Source organism: Piliocolobus tephrosceles, chromosome 2, assembly GCF_002776525.5.
Source record: "Piliocolobus tephrosceles isolate RC106 chromosome 2, ASM277652v3, whole genome shotgun sequence".
Classification (NCBI taxonomy): Eukaryota; Metazoa; Chordata; class Mammalia; order Primates; family Cercopithecidae; genus Piliocolobus; species Piliocolobus tephrosceles.
In genome coordinates, this window is record NC_045435.1 from 26,191,728 (window position 1) to 26,214,711 (window position 22,984).

The following is a 22,984-nucleotide window of genomic DNA, read 5'->3' on the forward strand; positions in this document are numbered from 1 at the left end:
TAAGCAAAGAAAGCAAGAAGAAGGAAAAAGAGGCAGGTGAACTTATATAAAATGATTTATATCAAATATACCTCATGTTAAGAAAAAAATATATGTATGTTTATATGCACAGACATATATACATATATGCATATATGTATAATGTACTTGTTCAGTTTGAATAAGCAAAGAAAGCAAGAAGAAAGAAAATGAGGCAGACAAATTTATATAAAATAGTTTATATCAAATACACCTCATGTCATGGAAAAAATAGTTACATTTTATTTCCATATATAGATACTGTGATGTTTATTTCAAAATCTTGATTCAGACTTAAATGTTAGATAATCACACAAAAAATGTGATGATTGCCTTTATACTTGCATAACTAGCAAATGGCCTGACTCTCAGAAAGAGGTACATTCGTCCATTGGTATCCAGAGAAGACTGGTCCCAAGACCCCTGCGGATACCAAGACCACTGAATGCTCAAGTCCATTTTATAAAATGACATAGTATTTGCATATAGCTGTGCACATCTTCCTGTATATATTAAATCATCTCTTGATCACTCATAATACCTAATACTGTGTAAATGCTACGCAAATAGACGCTATACCATATGATTTGTAATATTTCTTGTTGGTATATTTTTGTTGGTTTTTAAAAATTATTTTTAATTCTCAGTTGGTTAACTCCTCAGATGAGGAACTGACTAATGTGTAGGGCTGCCAATATAGGTGATAAAGAAGAGCCTTTTCTCTACTTGGGCGTTAGTTTAAGCTCAACTTCCAGGCCCTGTCTGTCACTGCATCCAAACACCTGCCTCTCTTACAACCCTTGCCTCGCCAAGGGCCAGAGCTGTGGTCAAATGTTTCTATCCCCCAAAATTCGCATGTTGAAATATTATTCCTCACGGTGATGTCATTGAAGGTGGAGCCTTTGGAAGATGATTAGGTCATGAGACAGCGCTCTTCTAAATGGGATTAGTGCCTTTTCACCTTGTGAGGACACCATCTATGAACCAGGAGGTGGGGCCTCACAAAACCCAACAATGCTGGCTCTCTCAGCTCAGGCTTACAGGCTCCGGAACGAAGAGAAATAAATGTATTTTCCTGAAAAGCTACCCAATTTATGGTATTTTCTTGTAGTAGCTTGAACAGACTAAGACATCCAGAGATATTATACTACTAATGTCTTAGTAGACAAAGGAGGACTGTGCTAGAAAACCTTAAATAGCTTACAGAACCATCCCAACCTGGGGCTCAGTAACGCTTTCATACAGTATTTCTTGGGAGACATTGACAAAAGGTGGATAAATGTCTAATTGACAAAAATGTATAAGTATTTTAAATTCAGAAATGGGTGGTTGAGAATTGCCTTTGAAAATCTCCTGAGAGGAAAAACCAATTCTAATGGTATATAGTGGAGAGAATATCTTAATACTATCAAACCTCATCCCTCAGCAGTTAAATCATGGACTGTCAGAAACATCTATAAAGAAAAAACGTTCAGAGTTAAACAAAACTTCACCTATTACTTCTATACTCCTGTAAAGACTTTATCATATATACTGACTCATGCTTAAAACAAGTGTAACTTGCCTTAAGTAATTATAGAAACCTTGTTGAGGGTGCTTCAGAATTAAAAGATGCACATTATAACTATCAGAAACAAATACAATCTAAAGAGGGGAAATTGGCAATCTGTATTCTGCCAAAACACAAATTCTGGGAGAAAAGCATATCAGCTACTGCATGAAATTGTAATTCCTAAGCGTAATGTCAATCTACATACATTTTCCGTAAAATCAACTTGCATCTACACACCAGTTGAAATTTAATAAATTAAAAATTTGTAGTAAGAGGCCGGGTGCAGTGGCTCACACCTGTAATCCCAGCACTTTGGGAGGCCAATGCGGGAGGATTGCTTGAGGCCAAGAGTTCAAGACCAGCCTGGGCAACATGGCAAACTCCCACCTCTATTAAAGATACAAAAATTAGCCAGGTGTGGTGGCACCTGCCTGTAGTCTCAGCTACTTGGGAGACTGTGGTAGAAGAATCGCTTGAACCTGGTAGGCAGAGGCTGCAGTAAACTGAGATCATACCACTGCACTCCAGTCTGGGTGACTGAGCGAGACTCCATCTCAAAAAAAAAAAAAAAAAAAAAAAAAAAAATTATAGCAAGAAATAAATCCAAAACCCTAAATTATTTTTCTTAACTTTATATAAAAAGGGTTTCTGGGGTTGAAAACCAGAGCGGATCTCAACATATTTTGTCTCCTTAACTCTTCGTATCACTATGAATATGTTTCCTTTTCATTTGACGGATAGGATCTATATGTCTGAAGACCTCAGAATCGTACTCAGAATTATACTGTTTATAGGAATAAACTTTTGAAAAGTAGAGGACACGATGACTTCACTTCATTTATATGCTTTCCCTGGAGTCAGAGTTAATTCAGGCTAATTGTCAGTGAATGGCAACTTGAGACTTGAGAGAGAGAGTCTGTACACAGTTAATTCAATCAACAGACAGAAACCTCGTATCAAAATACAGCATTGTACATACTTAAACAGATCACAAATTCAAACATGTTCCCCAAGTGTAGCAATTTCACACCTTCATTTGTGAAGATCAAAGGAGAGACTGCACTTGAAAGTATTTGATGGAGTATGACAAAATTAAAAGGCACACTCACAAAACAGCCCAAATAACACACTCACATTATTCGGTGAAGTACTTTGAGCTAGGGAGCATTTTTCAGTTAAGTATCCTCCCCTACCACCCACCATCACCACCAAAAATATCTGAAATCTCACCTGACATTTGTAGAAATGCAAATGGAGAAAATTACAACAACAACAAAAAGTTGCTCCTATATTCTTTTTAGTCCACACTTGTAAATATTAGTTCTAGTCCAACTCATTGTCATGGAGTTTGAATTCAAGTTGATAGGTCTGTCAACTTAATTGGGAGCAAAGTGAAAACAGTCTAGTAGAAGTTACACAAGGATTTATTAGGAACTTTGTGGCCATCTGCTGTTTCCATATGGTTAATTGTTCTATATTTTTAAATAGTTGAATCTTACCTGAAATTATGGAAATATGACACAGAAAATCTAACATAACAGCCATACAACAATATTTATTAAACACTAGAAATGTTTTATGACTGTGTTTCATACTGAGAGGGGAGTTGGATACAGTTATTTCAATGCACCAATAAATATCATTGAATCTACACTTAATAATAATTATATATAAATTCCTCAAAAAGTTAAACAGAGTTACCATATAACTCGACAGTCCTACTCTTAGGCATAAACTTAAGAGAATACCCAAAGGAAACCATATGTGCACACAAAAATGTGTACAAAAATTTCCATAGCAGCATTGTTCATAGTAGATAAAAAGAGGGAGTAACATAAATGTCTATCATACGATGAATGGATAAAATAAAAAGTGGTATGTTGATAACATGAAATATTATTCAGCAATAATAAAAAATAAAGTACTGATACATGCTACAACAAACACGATCCTTGAAAACATTAATGCTAAGAAAAAGATGCTATTATAGTCACACAAGACAATATATTGTATCATTCCAACATACGAATTGTCCAGAATAGGAAAATGTATAGCTATAGAAATTAGATTAGCTTTTACTTAGGGCTGGGGTGAGAGGGTGTAGGAATGGGAACTGAGTGCTAATGGGTATAGAGTTTATTGTAGGATTGATGAAAATGTTCTAAATTTGATTATAGTGTTCATTGCACAACCCTGTGAATACACCAAAAACACTGATTTGTATACATTAAAAGAGTAAATGATATGGTATGTTAAATATATATCAATTAAGCATTTTTTTGAAAAGCTCTCTATGGATTGGTCTTTCTGCAATTTATCTTGTGTCTTTATGATGTATAAAGGTATTTTGCCTCGATAAGATTCATTGACAGCCAAAATAAACTAAAAAACAAAAATTTACATATTTATTAACTTGAGGATATGAGGAAGCTATTTACGTTGTCTTCATTTTTAATGCCACCTGTGTCCTCTCATACTAAAGTCAGTCTATTTCTGTAACCTGTCTTCTTCATACAGATAAACCATCAATTTAATTTTTGATTTAAAGCAAATAGGAGCATCGTGTTTGTACAGTGTTCCACAGCTTTGCTATTCTTGCAAATCCGTGACCTATAAATAATGCAAGACCTTTTTCTTCTCTAAATGACTTTCATACAGCATGAGCCTTGATACAGAAGACAAAAAATAAAAGAAAGCAAAAGAAAAAAAATCATCCTAAAGTCATGGAATTCAATCTATTTCCAGTTCCACGTTTGAACTATGAATCACATCTGTTCTCTTGTAACTGCATCAAAAGCCAACTTTTGAGCATGTAGTCATTTTATTTATCAAAGCAAAGGTATATCGCAGCTAATCTGAAAAGTTTCTTGTGTTTTGCTTTAGCAGTAAGAAAAAAGAAAAAAAAAAGATCGGTTTCTATGTGACCCCTGACCTTTGAACCACAACCTCCTTGCCACTAAAGTGTTCAGCACCTCATTGTATCTCCACTCTCTGCACTGGCACAGTGCTGAGAAAAGGAAACGGAAAAAATAATCTGGGGACTTCATCAATTTTTCATGAATTTTCATTTAGGCCAGAACCCCCTCTTACCTTGGTCGATAGATCAAGCTGCTGTCATATATTTGCCACCTGGGGCTACAGCTGCCATCTCTAGAGGCTGCCACTGACTCAGGCTGATCACAGGCAGCTACAATCTCCGTGAGGACCCCTGTGCTCCTTCTGCTCGGTAAGCAGGGAGCACAAGCATTCAGAACTGAAACTTCATCTGCACCAGCTACACCATGGCTGTCTTGGTGGTCCCACTGGAAAACTGCGTATTCGCTTTTTGAGTACCAGGCCTCTTTCTTATCAACTCTACAATCGTTATATAACTATTTAAAAAACAATTTTTGCCTAGAGATTATTCTTGAGGTCAAGTGACTCAAAAAACACTTTCTGGATAGCTTTTTTTTTTTTTTTTTTTTTTTTGCAAACTAAGAAAAAAATAAAAGCAAATTTGTGGTGATTCCATTGCAATGATTGGTCCTGAATTTTTTTCCCTCTGCTGTATTGTTCCAGAACATAAAGCTGAAGCATGTATGAAAGGAAAACAAACAAACATCAAAATGAATACAATATGGTAAAGAACTGGCTGACTTCCAAAAAACCAGTCAAGACAGACAGTTATCAATAAAATTCCACATTTCATATCATAGCAGAATCCAACATTTTTGAAATTAAAAATGACAACTAATGTGAAGCAAAAATATTTTTTAAAAATCCGTATTTTTTATCAATAATCATTTTATAATAAAAGTTGTCACATGTTTATGTCCTACATATCAATACACTCTTGACTACTTAGGTACATCTAGGTCAGTGGTTCTCAACTGACTTTCTCTCCTGGGGAATATTTCCAATGTCCGGAGACACACTGTTTGTCTCAACAGGGTTAGGGAGGATCCCACTGGCATCTCGTGAACAAACGCCAGAGATGTGTCTAAATATCTTAAAATCTAGAGCATGACCCACCCCCAACCCCAAACACACACACTTAATAAATTTTGATCCCAAATGTCAGTAATGCAGAGGTTGAGGTACCCTGCTCTAATTCTCCATGCTCCATTCAGAACTACATTCTAGGAAAGAACTGGCAGCATGTGCTACTTCCATCCCACCACTACTCACTTTTCAGCTGTTGTGCCCTGTCCCCATCACTAGAGCCCATAGGTACTGTTTATTTGACCATCATTTGGGATTTGCATTGTGTCAATCACTTTTAGTACTCTTGTGGTTTGTTTGTTTGTTTGCTTGTTTGCTTGAGATAGAGTCTCGCTCTGTCACTCAGTCTGGAGAGAAGTGGTACAATCCCAGCTCACTGCCACCTCTGCCTCCCAGGTTCAAGCGATCCTCCCACCTCAGCCTCCTGAGTACTGGGCATTACAGGCGCCCGCCACCACACCTGGCTAAGTTTTGTATTTTTAGTAGAGTCAGGGTTTCACCATGTTGGCCAGGCTGGTCTCAAACTCCTGGCCTCAAGTGATCCACGGCCTCCCAAAGTGCTGGGATCACAGGTGTGAACCACCATACGCGGCCACACTTTCAGTATGTTTTAAAGTATTCCTCGGTTATTCTTGCCACTTCACTGCCTATATTCTATCACTCTGATACTTGTACTGAGCCTGACCCTTTTGCATGAGCATTTCTTGCCTTGACCACCACTAAATACTGCTGTTCTGATCACTGAGATTGGACTCAGCTCTTATTAACTGCGCCCTGAACACAGGCTGCCTGGCAATCACATCCACTTCTATATACTTTCGTGGCTTCCACACCTATCTCGGAAAGACCTCTCCCCTCAACTCCAGAAGCCGTTTCTTTAATGAAACTTGAGATATTTTAAGCTTACTGTTTCATTGGTATGTCAAACAATACAGCTAAAGTTTACCATACTGTTCTGTTCCCTAGAGTTAGCTCTCCCCTACCTACCCTCCACCTCTATGGATGGTAGCACCCTATAGCCAGTCATTCAGCCAAAAAACAAAACAAAACAAAACAAATCTAGTAATCATCCCCTACTCCTCCAAACTGATCATAATGTCACAGAGTTTATAATTCCTAAATGTTTCCCACTGTTTCCTCCTTTCAATCTTCACTGCTATGTTCAGTTCAGAATCTAGCATCAACTCTTTTCTGAATTATTTGACAGTTAATGCCTCTCTGACTTCAATCATCATACCTTTAACGCAATCTTCAATTCTCTTTCAAAGATTCTCTATTCTCATAACAAAATAGCTTAGATTTTGATTCAGCACATACCTGCCTTTCCAATTTACTCTGCCCCCAACCTCATATCCAGACACCTGGTAGTCCTCCGAATACGCAGTGTTCGTTTAAGCTTCCATTCTTTCTACCAGGATGGTCTTTCACTTCAATTTCCATCTGGGACATTCTTACATGACCTTAAATCACAGCTAAAATAATGTATCCTTTTAGAATCATTTCTTAAACTTACCTGTCTAGAAAGAATTGCATATCTTCCCTCCGGATTTGCATCGTATTTTTTACATGTCTTTATAAAGGCTCTATTGTTTGTCTATTTAGTTTAGTAACTCTTTATGTACATGTTCGTCATCCCAACTAGAATGTGAGCTCTTTGAGAACACACTGGAATGTGTCTTCATTGCTATTCCTTAACACCTCTGTCAGTGGATATCCACCTTCCATTAATAAACTAAGTGAATGTACCACAATGAGTATTTATGTTGTTTTCTAAAATATGAAGGCCAATTTAACATAATCTGGAGTTGTTCCTCTACAGCTGTTCCTCTGTCATTTTATAAAAATACACATTAGTTACCAATAGGTACTGAAAAATCACAATGCTTTGACCCAAATTTCCATATTAATATGTTTTATGAAATACATAAGGAAAGATAGAAGACTGATGAGTTAATGGAAAGAGATGAGCAACATATAAACGAATATTATTTGACCTTGTGATGCCTCAAATGGAATGAACTGTTGACATGGCATTAGAAAAAGGAATTTTATTCACTACCTAATCCAATTTGCAAGCCTTCTTGTTTTCCTCTCTAGGTCATGAGTAATTCAAGCATTTCTTAAAGCTCACTTATCTCAAAATTTAAAAAAAAATACTGTCACATTACACACACACAAAAATCATGATTTAAAATATTCCCACTGAAACAGTTTGATTCATTATTAATGATGCAATTAGAAAAGAAAGCAATTCTTTTAGATGAAACAATAAAATGACTGGTCAATTTTATATACTTTAATTTTGAAAAGTAAAATTTGGTTAAGGATTTAAATAGGTTATTTGCTGCTGAGTAGATAAAATTTTTTAAATTCTGAAAAATTAAAATTTCTTAAATTTTATGTAATTAAAAAAGAACAGATTTCATTTAGAGTGTTTCTTCAAATATGACACAATTCCCTAAAAATAAAAATTAGAAGATTCAGGTCCTGGTCTAGCAACCCCATTAATTTATTGTCTGAATCTTGGTCACCTAAACTTTTGGTGCATCATTTTCTTTATCTTGAAAATGGGAGAATAATGACAATCATATTCACCATAAAAGGGTCTGTTGGAGTAAACATCAATAAAATTTAGTATTGAAGTACTTCAATATGTTTGAAAAATTTCCAAAATTAGATATTTCAAAACAAAAATGGAACAGGCATGGATATTTGCATTCTTGAATTTGTGTGTGTGTATTTCAAATTTCATTAAAAACTATTTGGTGGCCAGTACAAAATCCCACTGTTAGCTAAAGTCCTAATGCTCGTATCTCAAGGCACTGCACAAAAAATAAAAAATATGGGTCTTAGGATTCTCCTAGTCTTTTCCTATTGGAGTTAAACATTTCCAGAATTTGTGGGTTCCAGGTTTCTTAGCAGAAACTATAAATCAGAAGTAGATGGCTGAGAACGAAAAACGTCACTGGAATAGTTATGTAAGAAATTGTAGGCGAGTGGATCACCTGAGGTCAGGAGTTCAAGACCAGCCGGGGCGGCACGGTGAAACCCGGTCTCTATTAAAAACACAAAACTTAGCTGGGCGCAGTGCCTGTGATCCCAGCTACTTGGGAGGGTGAGACAGAAGAATTGCTTAAGCCCGCGAGGCAGAGGTTGCAGTGAGCCGAGGTCACGCCATTGCACTCCAGCCTGGGTGATAGCAGGAGACTCTGTCTCAAAAAACAGAAAAGTACAATTTTGTTTACCAAAAGAAAGACATGAGTCCATGAGCTATGATGTAGGAGAAAATATATATAGCTATATAGCTAAGACTCCAGCATCCTGAAATCTCCCAATTCTCTTATCTTTGAAGATGTACATGACAACAAGGAAGCTGAAGAGTGCAAAGATGTTAAGGCATAATTGTTGCCTTTTTTTTCCTTTGAGACGGAGTCTGGCTCTGTGGCCCAGGCTGGAGTGAGCGGCGCCATCTTGGCTCCCTGCAAGCTCCGCCCCCCGGGTTCCCGCCATTCTCCTGCCTCCGCCTCCTATTTTTAATTTTGTCTAGAAAATCATCCATGAAGTTACGGAGTCAGTGTTTAAACCGATGGAAAACACTGACATCTTGATTTACCACTGCTATTTGCGCTATTTGATGAGGAAATAAATATATAAAAACACCAACAGTAAGGCAAGTCCTTAGCTATTTTGATCACCAAGATTGAGTAGAAGTGAGAAACCCTCCCAAACATGAACATTCTGTTCGCGCAGACGGCAGACCTCCTCTCCGATGAGCGTTAAGTGAATAAGTAAATAAATAAAGTATAACTGCTGTTATTGTTGGGGTATTCTCCTCGCCACACCTAAGGTAATAATTCCTGAATTGGAAGAGTAGGTATAATCTACAGAATAAAAGAATAGGTTCTTTTTAATGTTGCTGATAAAAGTTGGATTTCGAAGTTAATGTATATATTTATATGTGTGTGGCAGGGTGTGTTTATCAATAATTATACATAAATTGATGACAGACATAGGTACGATATTGCATGTATGCCTTGTGTTTGGTGTCATGCTGCACATCAACTTTTCATTTTAACAGAGCCAACTGTAATACCTGATTATGTCTTTCATTAATAATTCATATCTTAAGTATGAACAGCCTCATTGTCTCTGTGTTTTCTTATAATAACATATTGGCCGTCTTGATTTCACATAAACAAATTGACTACAACACCCTGGCTTGATACTATCTTGACCAGACTTCTTTGAAGAAGACCAAGTAAAATCATGCAATGTGTTGATGGATTCTTTAGGTTTTAGCGTCTATGGGAACGCATCGAAACTTACTTGAAATAAATAAAAGTAAATGTGCATATGAGGTTCACTAGGTTCACTTACATGCCACTTCCAGAGATGCATTTCGACTCACTGCTTCACCGAGATAGTTCCTTGCAACACACACGTAGCTTCCTTCGTCAGGTTTACTTCTGCGCCCATGCACGATGCGCAAGAAGAATAAGGATCCGCTGGGCAGAAGCATCCTGTGGGACCGGGGATCGTCCTTGTCAGTCTCCACTCGCTCCCCATCCTTGTACCACTCAATGGTGGGCGTTGGCCGGCCCTCCGCCTTGCAGTTGAGAGTCGTGGGCTCTCCCTTCGAGACGATGACATCAGAAGGGTGCTCCACAATCCGCGGGGGGAAGTCTTCCTGGCGAAGACGCGATCCTGCAAAACAGGACAGAATAAAGGCAAGCGTTAACATTTCCTTATCTCAACCTTCCGTTTCACCGAGGTTCCTGATGGTGAAATTAAACTCTTCAATTATTCAATTGAATAGTATTTTATGTTTCGTTTTGTGTATGCATCTCATAAGTCATCTCAACTCCTTTGTAGAATGTGGCAATTTACCAATAAATTAATATGTTAACTCAAAGGACTTAGGTTTAATGTGTTCCATGAATCATGACAAGCAGAAGTAAAAGAGGACAAGAGACGTTCTTGTTCTGGGATCAGCATGGGTACTAAGATGAGTAACACTAATTTCCCGTCCTCAGAGTGCTTGTTATATACTGAGGAAGAAAGTCACCTAAGCAAGCACCTAGAAGACACACATAGATATCATTTAATGTGCTGCCAATGTGTTATCAGACTAACACAAAAAGAGACCTGCAAATTATGTACAAATATTATCTACATTTCACAGATGAGGCAAAGGCTTAGTAAATGATGTCAGTTGCCCAGAAATGTGTAGATGAAGCAAGCAGTAGAGGCAGGCTTTTGAACTCAGGTGTCTTTGATTGAAGAGCTCAAGTATAAATCCGTATGTTAAAATGTAATATGCTGCATAGAGGTATGTAAGAAATGCACTATAGGCAGAAAGAAATACATTTTAAAGTTAACCCTAAATTAAGCATAAGAGATCTCTTCCCCAAAAATAATTATATTTAGATGGAGCTGTAAAGAATGAAACATGACAACTAAAAGAAAAAAGCATCATGTCAAGAGATACCATCAGCAAAAAGACAAAGAAATGAGAGTTATGTGCATGGTACGTTTCATAATCAGGAAGGAAGCTGATATGGCAGGGAAAGGTTTGAGGCAGCCTTGGAGCCTGAGACAACGGGCTTTGTACCGTGTTCAGGAGAGTGTGATGTTATTTTACACGGCTTCCAGATTTCTAAGGGAGCAGTGACATGACTATCGGTATAATTGAAAGATATTTTTAGTCCGCATTATCAATAAGGGGGAGCAATGGAGACATGAAGACAGCTGCAATTTACTTAAATAGTTCAAGAGAAAAATAAAAAGAACCTGACCTTGGGAAATGATGGTTTAGGTAGAAAAGAAGAAGGAAAAATACACCATATCGAAATGCTTGACAGAATTTGGTATATCACCATACACAGTACAAAGAGAGAGAGATTGTACCAATGACTTCCCTGTGAATGCAATACAAGTGGGGCCATAAGGGGTGTAAGAAATCAGAAGAGAGGCAGGGCACGGTGGCTCACACCTGCAATCCCAGCATTTTGGGCAGCCGAGGCGGGTAGATCACCTGAGGTCAGGAGTTTGAGAACAGCCTGCCCAACATGGCGAAACCTCATCTCTACTAAAAATGTAAAAACTTAGCCGGGCATGGTGGTGGACGCCTATAATCCCAGCTACTGGGAAAGCTGAGGCAGGAGAATCTCTTGAACCCAGGAAGCAGAAGTTGCAGCGAGCCAAGATAGTGCCACCGCAATCCAGCCTGAGCGACAAGAGTAAAATTCCATCAAAAAAAAAAAAAAAAAAAAAGAGAAAAGAAAAGAAATAGGAAGACAAGGATCTGTTGATATTTTTCATTTATATGGTGTCAATTACCATTATTCATGAAAACGTTCTACCAGCTGCTCCAAGTAAATAAAAAGGAGACGCTGAGAGGAATCACCATATATGGGGACATAATGATTATATAGATAAGCACTTCTTAAAAGTGTGCTCTTATATAAGACTTTCCAACCAATCACCTAACATGAGCACATTTCTCTTCAATAGATAGCAGTAATATTTACTTCTCAATGTTACCTCAGTTCACGCTCAATATTAATTGAAAATACATATTTTAATGTATTAAAGGGAAATTAATTCAGTCTTAAATGAACTTTTTTATTTGAAGAGGATTAACTATCAAAAGTTGCTGACTATTTTTTTAAATCACATTAGACCAAAAAAGAATGTATACATTACAAGTGTTAGATATCTAAAGCAAAAGAGTAATTTATGGTCCACAGGTCAGAAATTTTTTAAAAAACTGAAGAGATCCAAAGCATCTAGATAGGTAATTACAGTATGCATCACAATAATAAAGGTTATAGAGCATGAGTACTGGGTCTTAAAGCAATGAGGAATTTACAGAATATAAAAGTAACAAGGAATTTTTAAATTCATAATCAAGAAAGACCCCAAAGTTTTTAAGTATGAGTGGCTCAATATAAGTAGCTTACAAATCAGAAACATATTCTCAACGTAAATGTCTGGATATATAGCCATAGACTCTGGTCCTAAAATATATCAAGAGTTTTATGTCACTTTTCATGTAACAGGCATATAGTAGGTTACAATCATCTGTTTAGATAGCCTCTTTGTTCTCCTTTAATCTCCCTATGCACCGTGACCTACATTCTCCCTACTGCAAAAACTGTTCTACTATTAAAAGTAAGCAAGTAAATCATCCATGCTACTAGCGTACTATTTACTATATCAACTTGTTCCCTAACTTATTAGGCAGTAGGCCTGGATAAGGGCTGAATAAGACCTGAAATACACGAATACTTACTAAATAAAATATAAAATAATTGATTTATAAAAGAAAAAGTGACAAAATAGTTAGGCTATTTAGCAGTAAGATGTAAAATCCAGTATGTCCAATGAGCACACAAAGAATGTTACTCATTTATCATTACAATATATGTAAACTATGTTACCTAGAGATTATAGTACTGTCACGTCAGGACACTCATCTAGTAATTTTACTCCTACTTTAATAAAAACATAAAAGAACATCTACAACCTAAATATAAAAAGTAAAACTACGAAATGATTACAAGAAATTAGAGAGGCAAGTTTTCATGATTTTGAGTTAGGTGATGGCTTCTTGGATATGATAGCAAAAGCACAAGCAACAGAAGAAAAAAAGGGAGAAACTGGACATTACAAAATTTTTAAATACTTGTGCTTGAAAGAATACTACCCAGAGAATCAAAAAAAATATGCAAATCATATACCTAACAATGGATTTATATCTAGAACATATAAAGAACTCATAGCTCAGTAAAAATATAAATAATCAAATTTTAATATAGGCAAAGGATTAGAATAAGTAGTTAGACAAATTTGACAAAGAAGTTAGACAAATAGCGATAACCACATAGAGAAATATTCAGCACCATTAGCTATTAGATAAATGCAAAACAAAACTACAATGAAATACACTTCACACCCACTAGGACGTATATAATCAAAGCAATGTAAAATAACAAGTATTGTCAAGGGTGAGGAAAAACTGAAAACCTCATCCATCGCTGGTGTGAATTTAAATCGTACAGTCACTTTGGAAAACAATCTGGAAGTTCCTCAAAATGTCAAACATGTAGTTACCAAATGACCCAGCAATTTCACTCCTAGATATATATCACCCCAAAATGAAACCACACATCCACACAAAACTCACTCATGAATATTCACAGCAATATAATTCACAATAGCCAAAAAAGTAGAAACAACCCAAATGTCTACCAACTGAATGGATAACAAAGAATGAATCCACGAAATAAATGTCCATGATGAATGGATAAATAAAATATGCCATATCCATATCATGGAATATTATTCAGCCTTAAACATGAAGTATTAATACTACATGCTGCAACATAGATGAACTTTGAAAAAATAAGTGAAAGAAGCTAGTTGTAATGGACCATATGTTGTACGATTCCATTCATATGAAATGCCCACAGTAGGAAATCCATGGACGTAAAATGCAGATTAATGCTTGCCTAGGGCTGGGGTATGGAAGTGGGGAATGAGGGTGGCCTGGGAAGGTGCTGCCAGTGGGGATGGGATTTCTTTAGGGATGATGAACATATTCTAAAATTAATTATGGTGACGGTTGCATTACTCTGTGAAGGTAATAAAGATTATTATATTGTATACTTTGGGTGAATTTTGTGGAATATGAATTATATCTCAAGCAATTTTTAAAAATTGATAGATAAAAGAGCACTGTGAACAAGTTTAATAAAAGGTGTGTAACAATTTGTCCTCTCTCCTAACAACAGTTAACGTTATTTTCTTCATTTATAATTTTAGGTTATAATGAAATCATCAGGCCTGCAATAGATCATTAGGACATAAAGTGAACTGTAACAGTCTTGCCAGCCAGATAGGTAGATTAGAGAGACAGAGAGAAAAATACATTAGAAAGACAGACATAGATATGCAAAAATACAGCTACAATCTAAGTTTTACGATGTTATTAAAAATATGGGGATTCATTCTGAGCTTCCTTAAATTCAGACATTACATAACAATAGCAGTGGTCTTTAAGATGGACTCAATGCATAAGTCTTTGGATTCTTTAAAACTGTGTGGAAACTAGTAATATTGTGTAAAGGGGAGGCAGCAGTGGTGGTGTGGGCTGGGGGGTGTAACTTTCATCACATTCCCAAAGAGGGTGGGCCTTTAAGATTACCAAGGAGCACCAAACTACTGGGTATTCTGTGTTATTGGCTAAAACAACTCCATTATTTGGTCAAAAAACAAAGCTGAGTTGTCAGCAAAACTCACTGGGGACTGAGAACAGAACAGTAAGGGGGCGTGGGGGTTGTTTGTCACATGAAGTGCCATGAAGCAGCTCAACCTCAACATTTCGGGAATCTTAAGTGCGAGCCCCTTGGCTAGCAACAGAAGCATGATCTGAAGGCACATTAGAAATGGAGGATCTCAGTCCCCAACCCGCATATCTCAGATCTGAATCTGCACTTTACCAAGATTCCCCTCTCTTCATCAGGTGTTTGTATGCACAATACCGTTTGATAAGCACTGCGCACACCAGTGTTTGTGTGGCTCTGAGCTAACAATGCTTTTAAAAGAAGAGGAGGAGGAGAGGGAAGAGAAGGGGGATGAGGAGGAGGAAGAGGTAACAAAGAAAACGTATATAGCATGTGAAGCTTAAAATATTTACCAAGGTTTTTGCCCACCCTGCTCAAGAGTACCTGATTATCATTTTCCATTACAAAGTTCATTTTTAATTTAAATTTATTTTAAAAATAAATTTATAAATGTATAAATATCTCTTCTACAGATTTCAAATGAAAATTAGTTTGACAGCAACGTTAATATTGCCCATATAATGAGAAATTATTCAAGACTCCTATTTGAACAGATATGCTAAGCGATGTATGAAAATAACTATCTACAATTCTAATTTCACTTGTGGCTGATATCATGTCTCGCATCTTTTAATATCTCAATTATTAATTGGGCAATCAGTCAAGTTTTAATTAAAATAATTTATTCAATTATCTCTCTCTGTAAATGTATATATATATGTGTGTGTATATAGATACATATATATATATTCACTCTTTCTTTTATAATGATAAAGATAATTAAAATTGGTCAGAGGTCCTAAAGATGAACATCCAAATGTTTATTTTTACTGTCTAAGAAAATAAGTTGTGAAATTGTGACGTAAATTGTCCATAATTGAATAGATAGGAGAAGCAGAATTAGAACTCATGACCTTTAATCCAAAATGCGCCAGGCTTCTTTAGAAACGAATGGAGGACCAAGTAAAGAATGGACATGGCACCTAGGCTAATTCCAAAGCCCTCTTTTAAAGCTGATTACTTTTTTTTTTTTTTTTTGAGGCAGAGTCTGGCACTGTCACCCGGGCTGGAGTGCAGTGGTGCAATCTTGGCTCACTGCAACCTCCACCTCCCAGGTTCAAGCGATTCTCCTGCCTCAGTCTCCCAAGTAGCTGGGATTACAGGTGCCCAGCACAACGCCCAGCTAATTTTTTGGTATTTTTAGTAGAGACGGGGTTTCACCATGTTGGCCAGGCTGGTCTCAAACTCCTGACCTTGTGATTCACCTGCCTTGGCCTCCCAAAGTGCTGGGATTACAGGTGTGAGCCACCACACCCAGCCAAAGCTGATTTCAATAAAATGCATCACATGAACGTTGCTAGTCATAATTTCAGCAGAAAACATTTTCCTTGTTTTTCAAAGCCTGATTCTGACTGCCTGCATCAGAATCATCTGGCTTTTTTTTTTTTTTCTAATGCTTCATGAATTTGCATGTCATCCTGGCCCAGGGCATGCTAGTCTTCTGTGTATTGCTCCAATTTTGGTATATGTGTTGCCAAAGTGAGCACTAAGATATTTAAAATACAGATTTTTTCTTTTTTTTTGGACAGAGACTTGCTCTGTGGCTCAGGCTGGAGGGCGGTGACAGGATCTCCGCTCACTGCAAACTCCGTCTCCCAGGTTGAAGCGATTCTCCTGCCTCAGACTCCTGTGCAGCTGGGACTACAGGCAGGCACCACCACACCTGGCTAATTTTTTGTATTATTAGTAGAGATGGGTTTTCGTCATATTGGCCAGGCTGGTCTCGAACTCCTGGCCTCAAGCGAGCCTCCTGCTTCGGCCTCCGGAAGTGCTGGGATTACAGGCATGAGCCACCTGACCCAGCCACCAGATTCTTAGTCTCCATAGTGAACACGGTGCATCAGAAATTACCAGTGAAAGATTCCAAGACGCTGCATCTTGTCCATGCTCACCGGAAGATCACGCCCTTAGACCTGGTTAGATGTAGCATTCCACAGCGTCATCAAGTGAGCCAGGCAGATGCACCTGCATCTGTGAATAATGTTCTAAGCAGCTTAATTTGCATAATGGATTATTTCTGCTTCTCAGAGACTCTCAAAACAATGATTTTGTAATGATTTTTGATAAAATATTTGATATTTTAAAAAGTTGAGTGGTATACTAGCACTTCAAATTTTTGAATGTGAAGTATAAATTACAATTCATGAGTATAGTTCAGTTTTCTTTAGTCAGTAACTGCTCACTTTGAGTGAGTGCCAGAGAACATCTGTTTTCAGGAAGAGATTTCAATCACATAATATAACAAAAGTGGAAAATGCACCTAGAATACTTGTTGATTTCATTTCGCGAGTTACAAAGTAAATACTTCTGCCTCATTGAGTTGGAGTATAGTATTTCCTAGAACCAAGTTTTATTTTTCTTTTACAAACTGGATAGCCCTATCAACTATTAGTCCCTCCGCAAGTCAAGCGGAGTATTTCAAACCGCAGTATTTCAAACTGCTCTAAATTTTTCTGAGGGCAGAAGTTCTCAGCAAATTAGGGACAGGGTGTGGAATATACTTCCTCCAGCAAAATTTCTATTCAGTGTTCATTTTTCTCTCTTAAAAATGTATGTCACAGTATGTTCTAGCCATAACTATGTCTGTTTTAACAAAATATTGTTCCTCAAAATGATATAAATAAAATTAACCTAGGAAGATTCTCCAGGATTACTTCAGTTCTGAATGTGATCAGAGCCACCTGCTGATACCAGAGACAGAAGCACTCCATGAAAAGGTGAAGGTTTCCTGACGTATCACAATAGGAACGAGGCGGTGTGGTACAAATAAAGAACACAGGTTACTGATCAGTTCACATTCAGGCCTCATTTGTAACAGGTAGATCAGGACATCAACGCTATAAAGAGCGGGTGAGGCCGGGCGCGGTGGCTCAGGCCTGTAATCCCAGCACTTTGGGAGGCCCAGGCGGGCGGATCACGAGGTCAGGAGATCGAGACCACCCGGCAAACACGGTGAAACCCCGTCTCTACTAAAAAAAATACAAAAAACTAGCCGGGCGTGGTGGCGGCGCCTGTGGTCCCAGCTCCTCGGGAGGCGGAGGCAGGAGAATGGCGGGAACCCGGGGGGCGGAGCTTGCAGGGAGCCAAGATGGCGCCGCTCACTCCCGCCTGGGCCACAGAGCCAGACTCCGTCTCAAAAAAAAAAACAAAACAAAACAAAACAAAAAAGGGTGGTTTAGAAGAATCATATATATGGATCACCAGTATGGGTAGTAAGAATTCAGTGTAATATTTTTTCTCCTCCTGCAAAACATGACAAATACTCCAACTCCAGAATTTACTTCCAAAATTTAGCCCGCAAAACTCTATAATCCCATTGATAATAGTTTTTCTTTGTTGAGGGTGATTCTTACATTAATGCCTTATTGCTTGATACATTTTAGCTGGGCCAGGCTGATAGCTTTACATTAGATTTCCAAAGAATTAGAGTTGTTACTATTTATCCTTAGTCAAAAATATATCCAATTCAAAATTTCCTTCACTGAAAGAAACATAACTCAGTGCCACTGCAAATGCTATCTACATTGATTAGTGAGCTAAGGTAATCTGCAATGAAATGGAGTTAATGAATCACTCCATCAATCCATCAAGTCTGTCCATAACAACTTTTCCATCCTTGAATTCTTCATGATGATTAAATTCCAGCTTACTTTGCTTATGAAGGAGAAGGGAATAGAAAAGTATTATGAGATAACTTTTTTTTTTTTCCTAGAGGTCCAGTGATGTGATAGGATATGTTGAGAAGGTCAATGTTTGGAAAACATGAAGGCCATTTTATCCACTTGAACTTTACTAAAACTCTCTCAGGAGATTTCCTAATTTGCCATTGGTCTAAATAAACTTTTAAGGTTATTATTCCTTCTGGAAGCACAGCGGTGCCATGTTAATAAGTCTAAATTTGAAACAAAATCAAAATTGAGACCTGGAAATACTACTTACTTTTTAGAAAATTTCAAAATAACTTTTCAGTGTCCTAAAATTACAGGGCTTATAGTGTGAAAGGGAATTGACAAGGATGAAAGAGGTTTGTCAAACTCAACAGGCAGTCTTGATTCTGAAAGTTTCCAGTTGTACAAAATAGCACCCCTGCGACATCTCTGTGACCTCGCTTTCCAGATCCAGAAAACAGGAGATTAAGCTATCAGAGGTCCTTTTACAAACCCTTATTTTATAGATGAGGAGGAAAAATAGAGTACTAAAGAACTGAAGTTTCTTTCCCAAAACTGAAACTAGAAGGGTATAGTTGTCTTAGCTGCGGGTCCAAGCTCTGTTTTCGGGATGACTTTTTCTTCTCTATCACCTCTTCTTCTTACCCAAATTTTGGAAGTCTAAAATATTATTAGAAAATCCCAAGCACTAGATTTCAGTTGTTTTTGGTTTGGCTTCTTATCTGGACCAATATATGGTTAGTTATATCACCTTAAGCAATTACCTAAACTGGTTTTTTGTACTATTTATCCCCAAATGGAGATCAGTGGAAGAGTAAATTGCTACAGTCTCATTGTTCCATAGCATGATCACACTGTTTATGGCTGTCACATTAATGATATCTCAACAGACATATCTAAAAGAAAGCATAATGAGTAGCAATTTAAATTTATGAACACAAGGTACATTTTTTAAAAAATACATACTTTAGATTACTGTTCATACTTTCGATAAACATATAGATTACAAAAGTTGGCCTTTATAGGTCTTGTATCTGCTGTCAAAAGCAATGGATATCACATGAATTCTTAGAAAACCCTCCAAAAGTTAACAATGATTTAGAAGACTGAAAACATAGCTTAGGAATTTATTCCTAAATTTCTTTAAAATTTATCCATATTGTCAGTAAATGAAAGGCTCTACAAATCTTTTTAACCAAAGACTAACTGGCTATATTGGATAGTTTTCTTAAAAATAAATATGTCCACACACTGGGATCTGTCGGGAGCAGCATGGGGAGTGATAGCATCAGAATAAGTAGCTAATGCTTATGGGGTTAATACCTAGGTGATGGATTGACAGGTGCAGCAAATCACCATGGCACGTTTACCTATGTAACAAATGTGTACATCCTGCATATGTATCCCAGAACTTAAAATAAAATAAAATGTAAAAAATAAATAGATATGTCATTAATTATGTAAAATAAAACCTTCGGCATTCAGCAAAGATCTTTAAAATTTCCTTCCTTATTTAGTGTGAATGAGTTGATCTTTCAGGTGAAGGTAAGTAATAAAGATTCATAAAACTTTCAAACTTGAATTTCACAATTGTATTTCAGGTCTCTACTTATCTACCATTAACAGAAATTGCTAAAAATATGAAAATTAGAATACTTTTTCCCCTGTTATTTTCCCTCCACTACTGCATGTTATTCAGTGCCTTTATCAGCTTAGTCTTAACCACATTTTTAAAATGCTATTCAATTTTCTGGCTGCCCACATCAAAATTGAGCCACTGAATGTCTGAGCCAAGCGGGCCCCAGCGACAGATAGAGCTTCAGCACCCACGGGGAGTGCAGGCTTGATGTGTGACAGTAAGAGTCAGAAGCTGAAGGCAACCAGACCAAAGGTGGACAAATAAGAATATACATATATATACACACACACATACACACATTCTTATTTATGTGTGTCTATATGTGTGTGTATATATATACACACGTATGTATAACATTCCTATGACTCCATGAATACATATATATGTATATATTCATATATATATATAGAATAGTGACATATCTATTTTTTACATTTTAAGTTCTGGGATACATATGCAGGATGTACACGTTTGTTACATAGGTAAACGTGCCATGGTGATTTGCTGCACCTGTCAATCCATCACCTAGGTATTAACCCCGTAAGCATTAGCTATTTATTCTGATGCTATCACTCCCCATGCTGCTCCCGACAGATCCCAGTGTGTGGACATATTTATTTTATAGATGAGGAGGAAAAACAGAGTACTAAAGAACTGAAGTTTCTTTCCCAAAACTGAAACTAGAAGGGTATAGTTGTCTTAGCTGCCGGTCCAAGCTCTGTTTTCGGGATGACGTTTTCTTCTCTATCACCTCGTCTTCTTACCCAAATATTGAAAGTCTAAAATATTATTAGAAAATCCCAAGCACTAGGTTTCAGTTGTTTTTGGTTTGGCTTTTTATCTGGACCAATATATGGTTAGTTATATCACCTTAAGCAATTACCTAAACTGGTTTTTTGTACTATTTATCCCCAAATGGAGGTCAGTGGAAGAGTAAATTGCTACAGTCTCATTGTTCCGTAGCATGATCACACTCTTTATGGCTGTCACATTAATGATATCGTAACAGACATATCTAAAAGAAAGCATAATGAGTAGCAATTTAAATTTATGAACACAAGGTACATTTTTAAAAAAATACACACATATATACACATGTATATATAATATTGAAGATAAATTTTGAAACCCCTAATCTGAAAGTTTCTAGAAAACTGTTAGGGGTGATTTTCCTCCTGAGAAATAACAAATTACTCTTCTACTTTATAAATTCATTTCCAACAATTCAGTGAGGAGCCAATGTATTAACCTGGATATTCATCCAATACTATTTCAAATCAATTTGCTACATCTTACATGGTTGAAGGTATTCTTTAAAGTGTGATTTACTGCCCAATCGGAGGTTTTCATGGCTTATGCAAATTTACCTTACAATGACAAAAACAATCCCTATTCCAGGAAGATAGCTTTAAAGTCTGGCTTCTTATTATCATATTTATAATATTTTGATGTGGTTTGAAATTGCATTTGACTTTACAAAAGGTGATGCAATGAAACAATCTCAAAACTCATTAAATTGTCTAATAATGTTTAATTTTCTAAAAACCACTGGCATTTATTTAATGAAGACTATGGGTTGATCTCCAGAAAAGGGGATTCTACTTAACTAAACTCTGAATGGAGTGGTATCACTTTGGCGTTCTATTCTATTTCCTTCTATTTCTATATTCTGAAAATTCTGTGGCAGTAGCATTAATCTTAGGAACTGAAGATGCCAAAGGACCCAGTGTCAATGTCTAGAAAACACTATTCCCACCAGCAATGACATTGTACACATGTGTGTGCTAAGCTTTGTTAAATACTTAGTTAATACATTTGTCTGGAACTCTTGATAAACTTTCCTGTACCCCAAAATATTTCATAATAAAGTTAAATTGAGATTCAATGATCCTATTTGAAATTTCAGACAAACTTCTTTTGCTATATAAGTATATAAAGGATTTTTAAAAGACAGATGGAAAATAAGATTACAATCCAATAGTTTCTTAAAGTAATAATGGCTAAATCACGACCCAAAAAATTATAGCTTTCATGAGCCAAATGCATTAGTTGCATCATGTCCAACGGATGCACACAATGACTGATTTTAGGCTTGTTTATTTCTAATCAATATTCATCTACTACAGAATTTGGCCTAAGATGCAAATCTCCATTGCATTACTCCATTATTTTAAAAATACGACTCATAAACCATGGATTGGTTTATGTGGAATGGAGGTAAGGGATGGCACGGCCAGCACTGGATGTGAAATTTTGTGCAGATATGTGCATGTTCCTTTTTAAGAAACGATAAAGAATATTTTTGGTAGTTAATATAAATCAGATGTCAGTAGGAGGACTGACTTGAAATTTCTCTTGTTCCAACGCTGAAAAGAAGTGTGAATGAACCCATGCAAATGTCTTACCTTCTCTGCATCTTGTTTCCCTATCTATAAAACATAGCAGTATCAGCCGAATAACATTGCTGAGAAGACTGAATGTGATTTTTCCATGTGCTGAGTGCACAGCACTCAATAACTGTTCCCTACTAGTGTAAGCATTATTATCATGTATAACTTTTATTAGTATAACTTCTATCTCTATACTCAAAGAAGTCTGTAACCCCCTTAAAAACAATGAACCACAATTCTATAAGATACGGCCTTTTTAAAGCAAATATTGATGCCTAATAACTCTGTGTCCCTCTAAACTATTTTACTTAAATATATACCAAGACTTT

The 22,984-nt window shown here is 36.8% G+C and overlaps 1 protein-coding gene and 1 non-coding gene across 6 annotated transcripts in view; both read right to left on the reverse strand.

Moving 5' to 3' along the window:
* ROBO2 (roundabout guidance receptor 2) overlaps window positions 1–22,984 on the reverse strand; it is a 1,747,433-nt gene that overhangs the window by 536,983 nt on the left and 1,187,466 nt on the right. For all 5 annotated transcript variants that reach the window (XM_023184990.1, XM_023184988.1, XM_023184991.1 and 2 more), the window contains one exon: window positions 9,929–10,255. In XM_023184990.1, coding sequence (XP_023040758.1) covers window positions 9,929–10,255 — 327 coding nt within the window. The remainder of the gene's footprint in view (window positions 1–9,928; window positions 10,256–22,984) is intronic.
* LOC111521575 lies at window positions 16,341–16,445 on the reverse strand. The gene has a single exon (XR_002724996.1). It is a non-coding gene; the product is annotated as a U6 spliceosomal RNA (small nuclear RNA).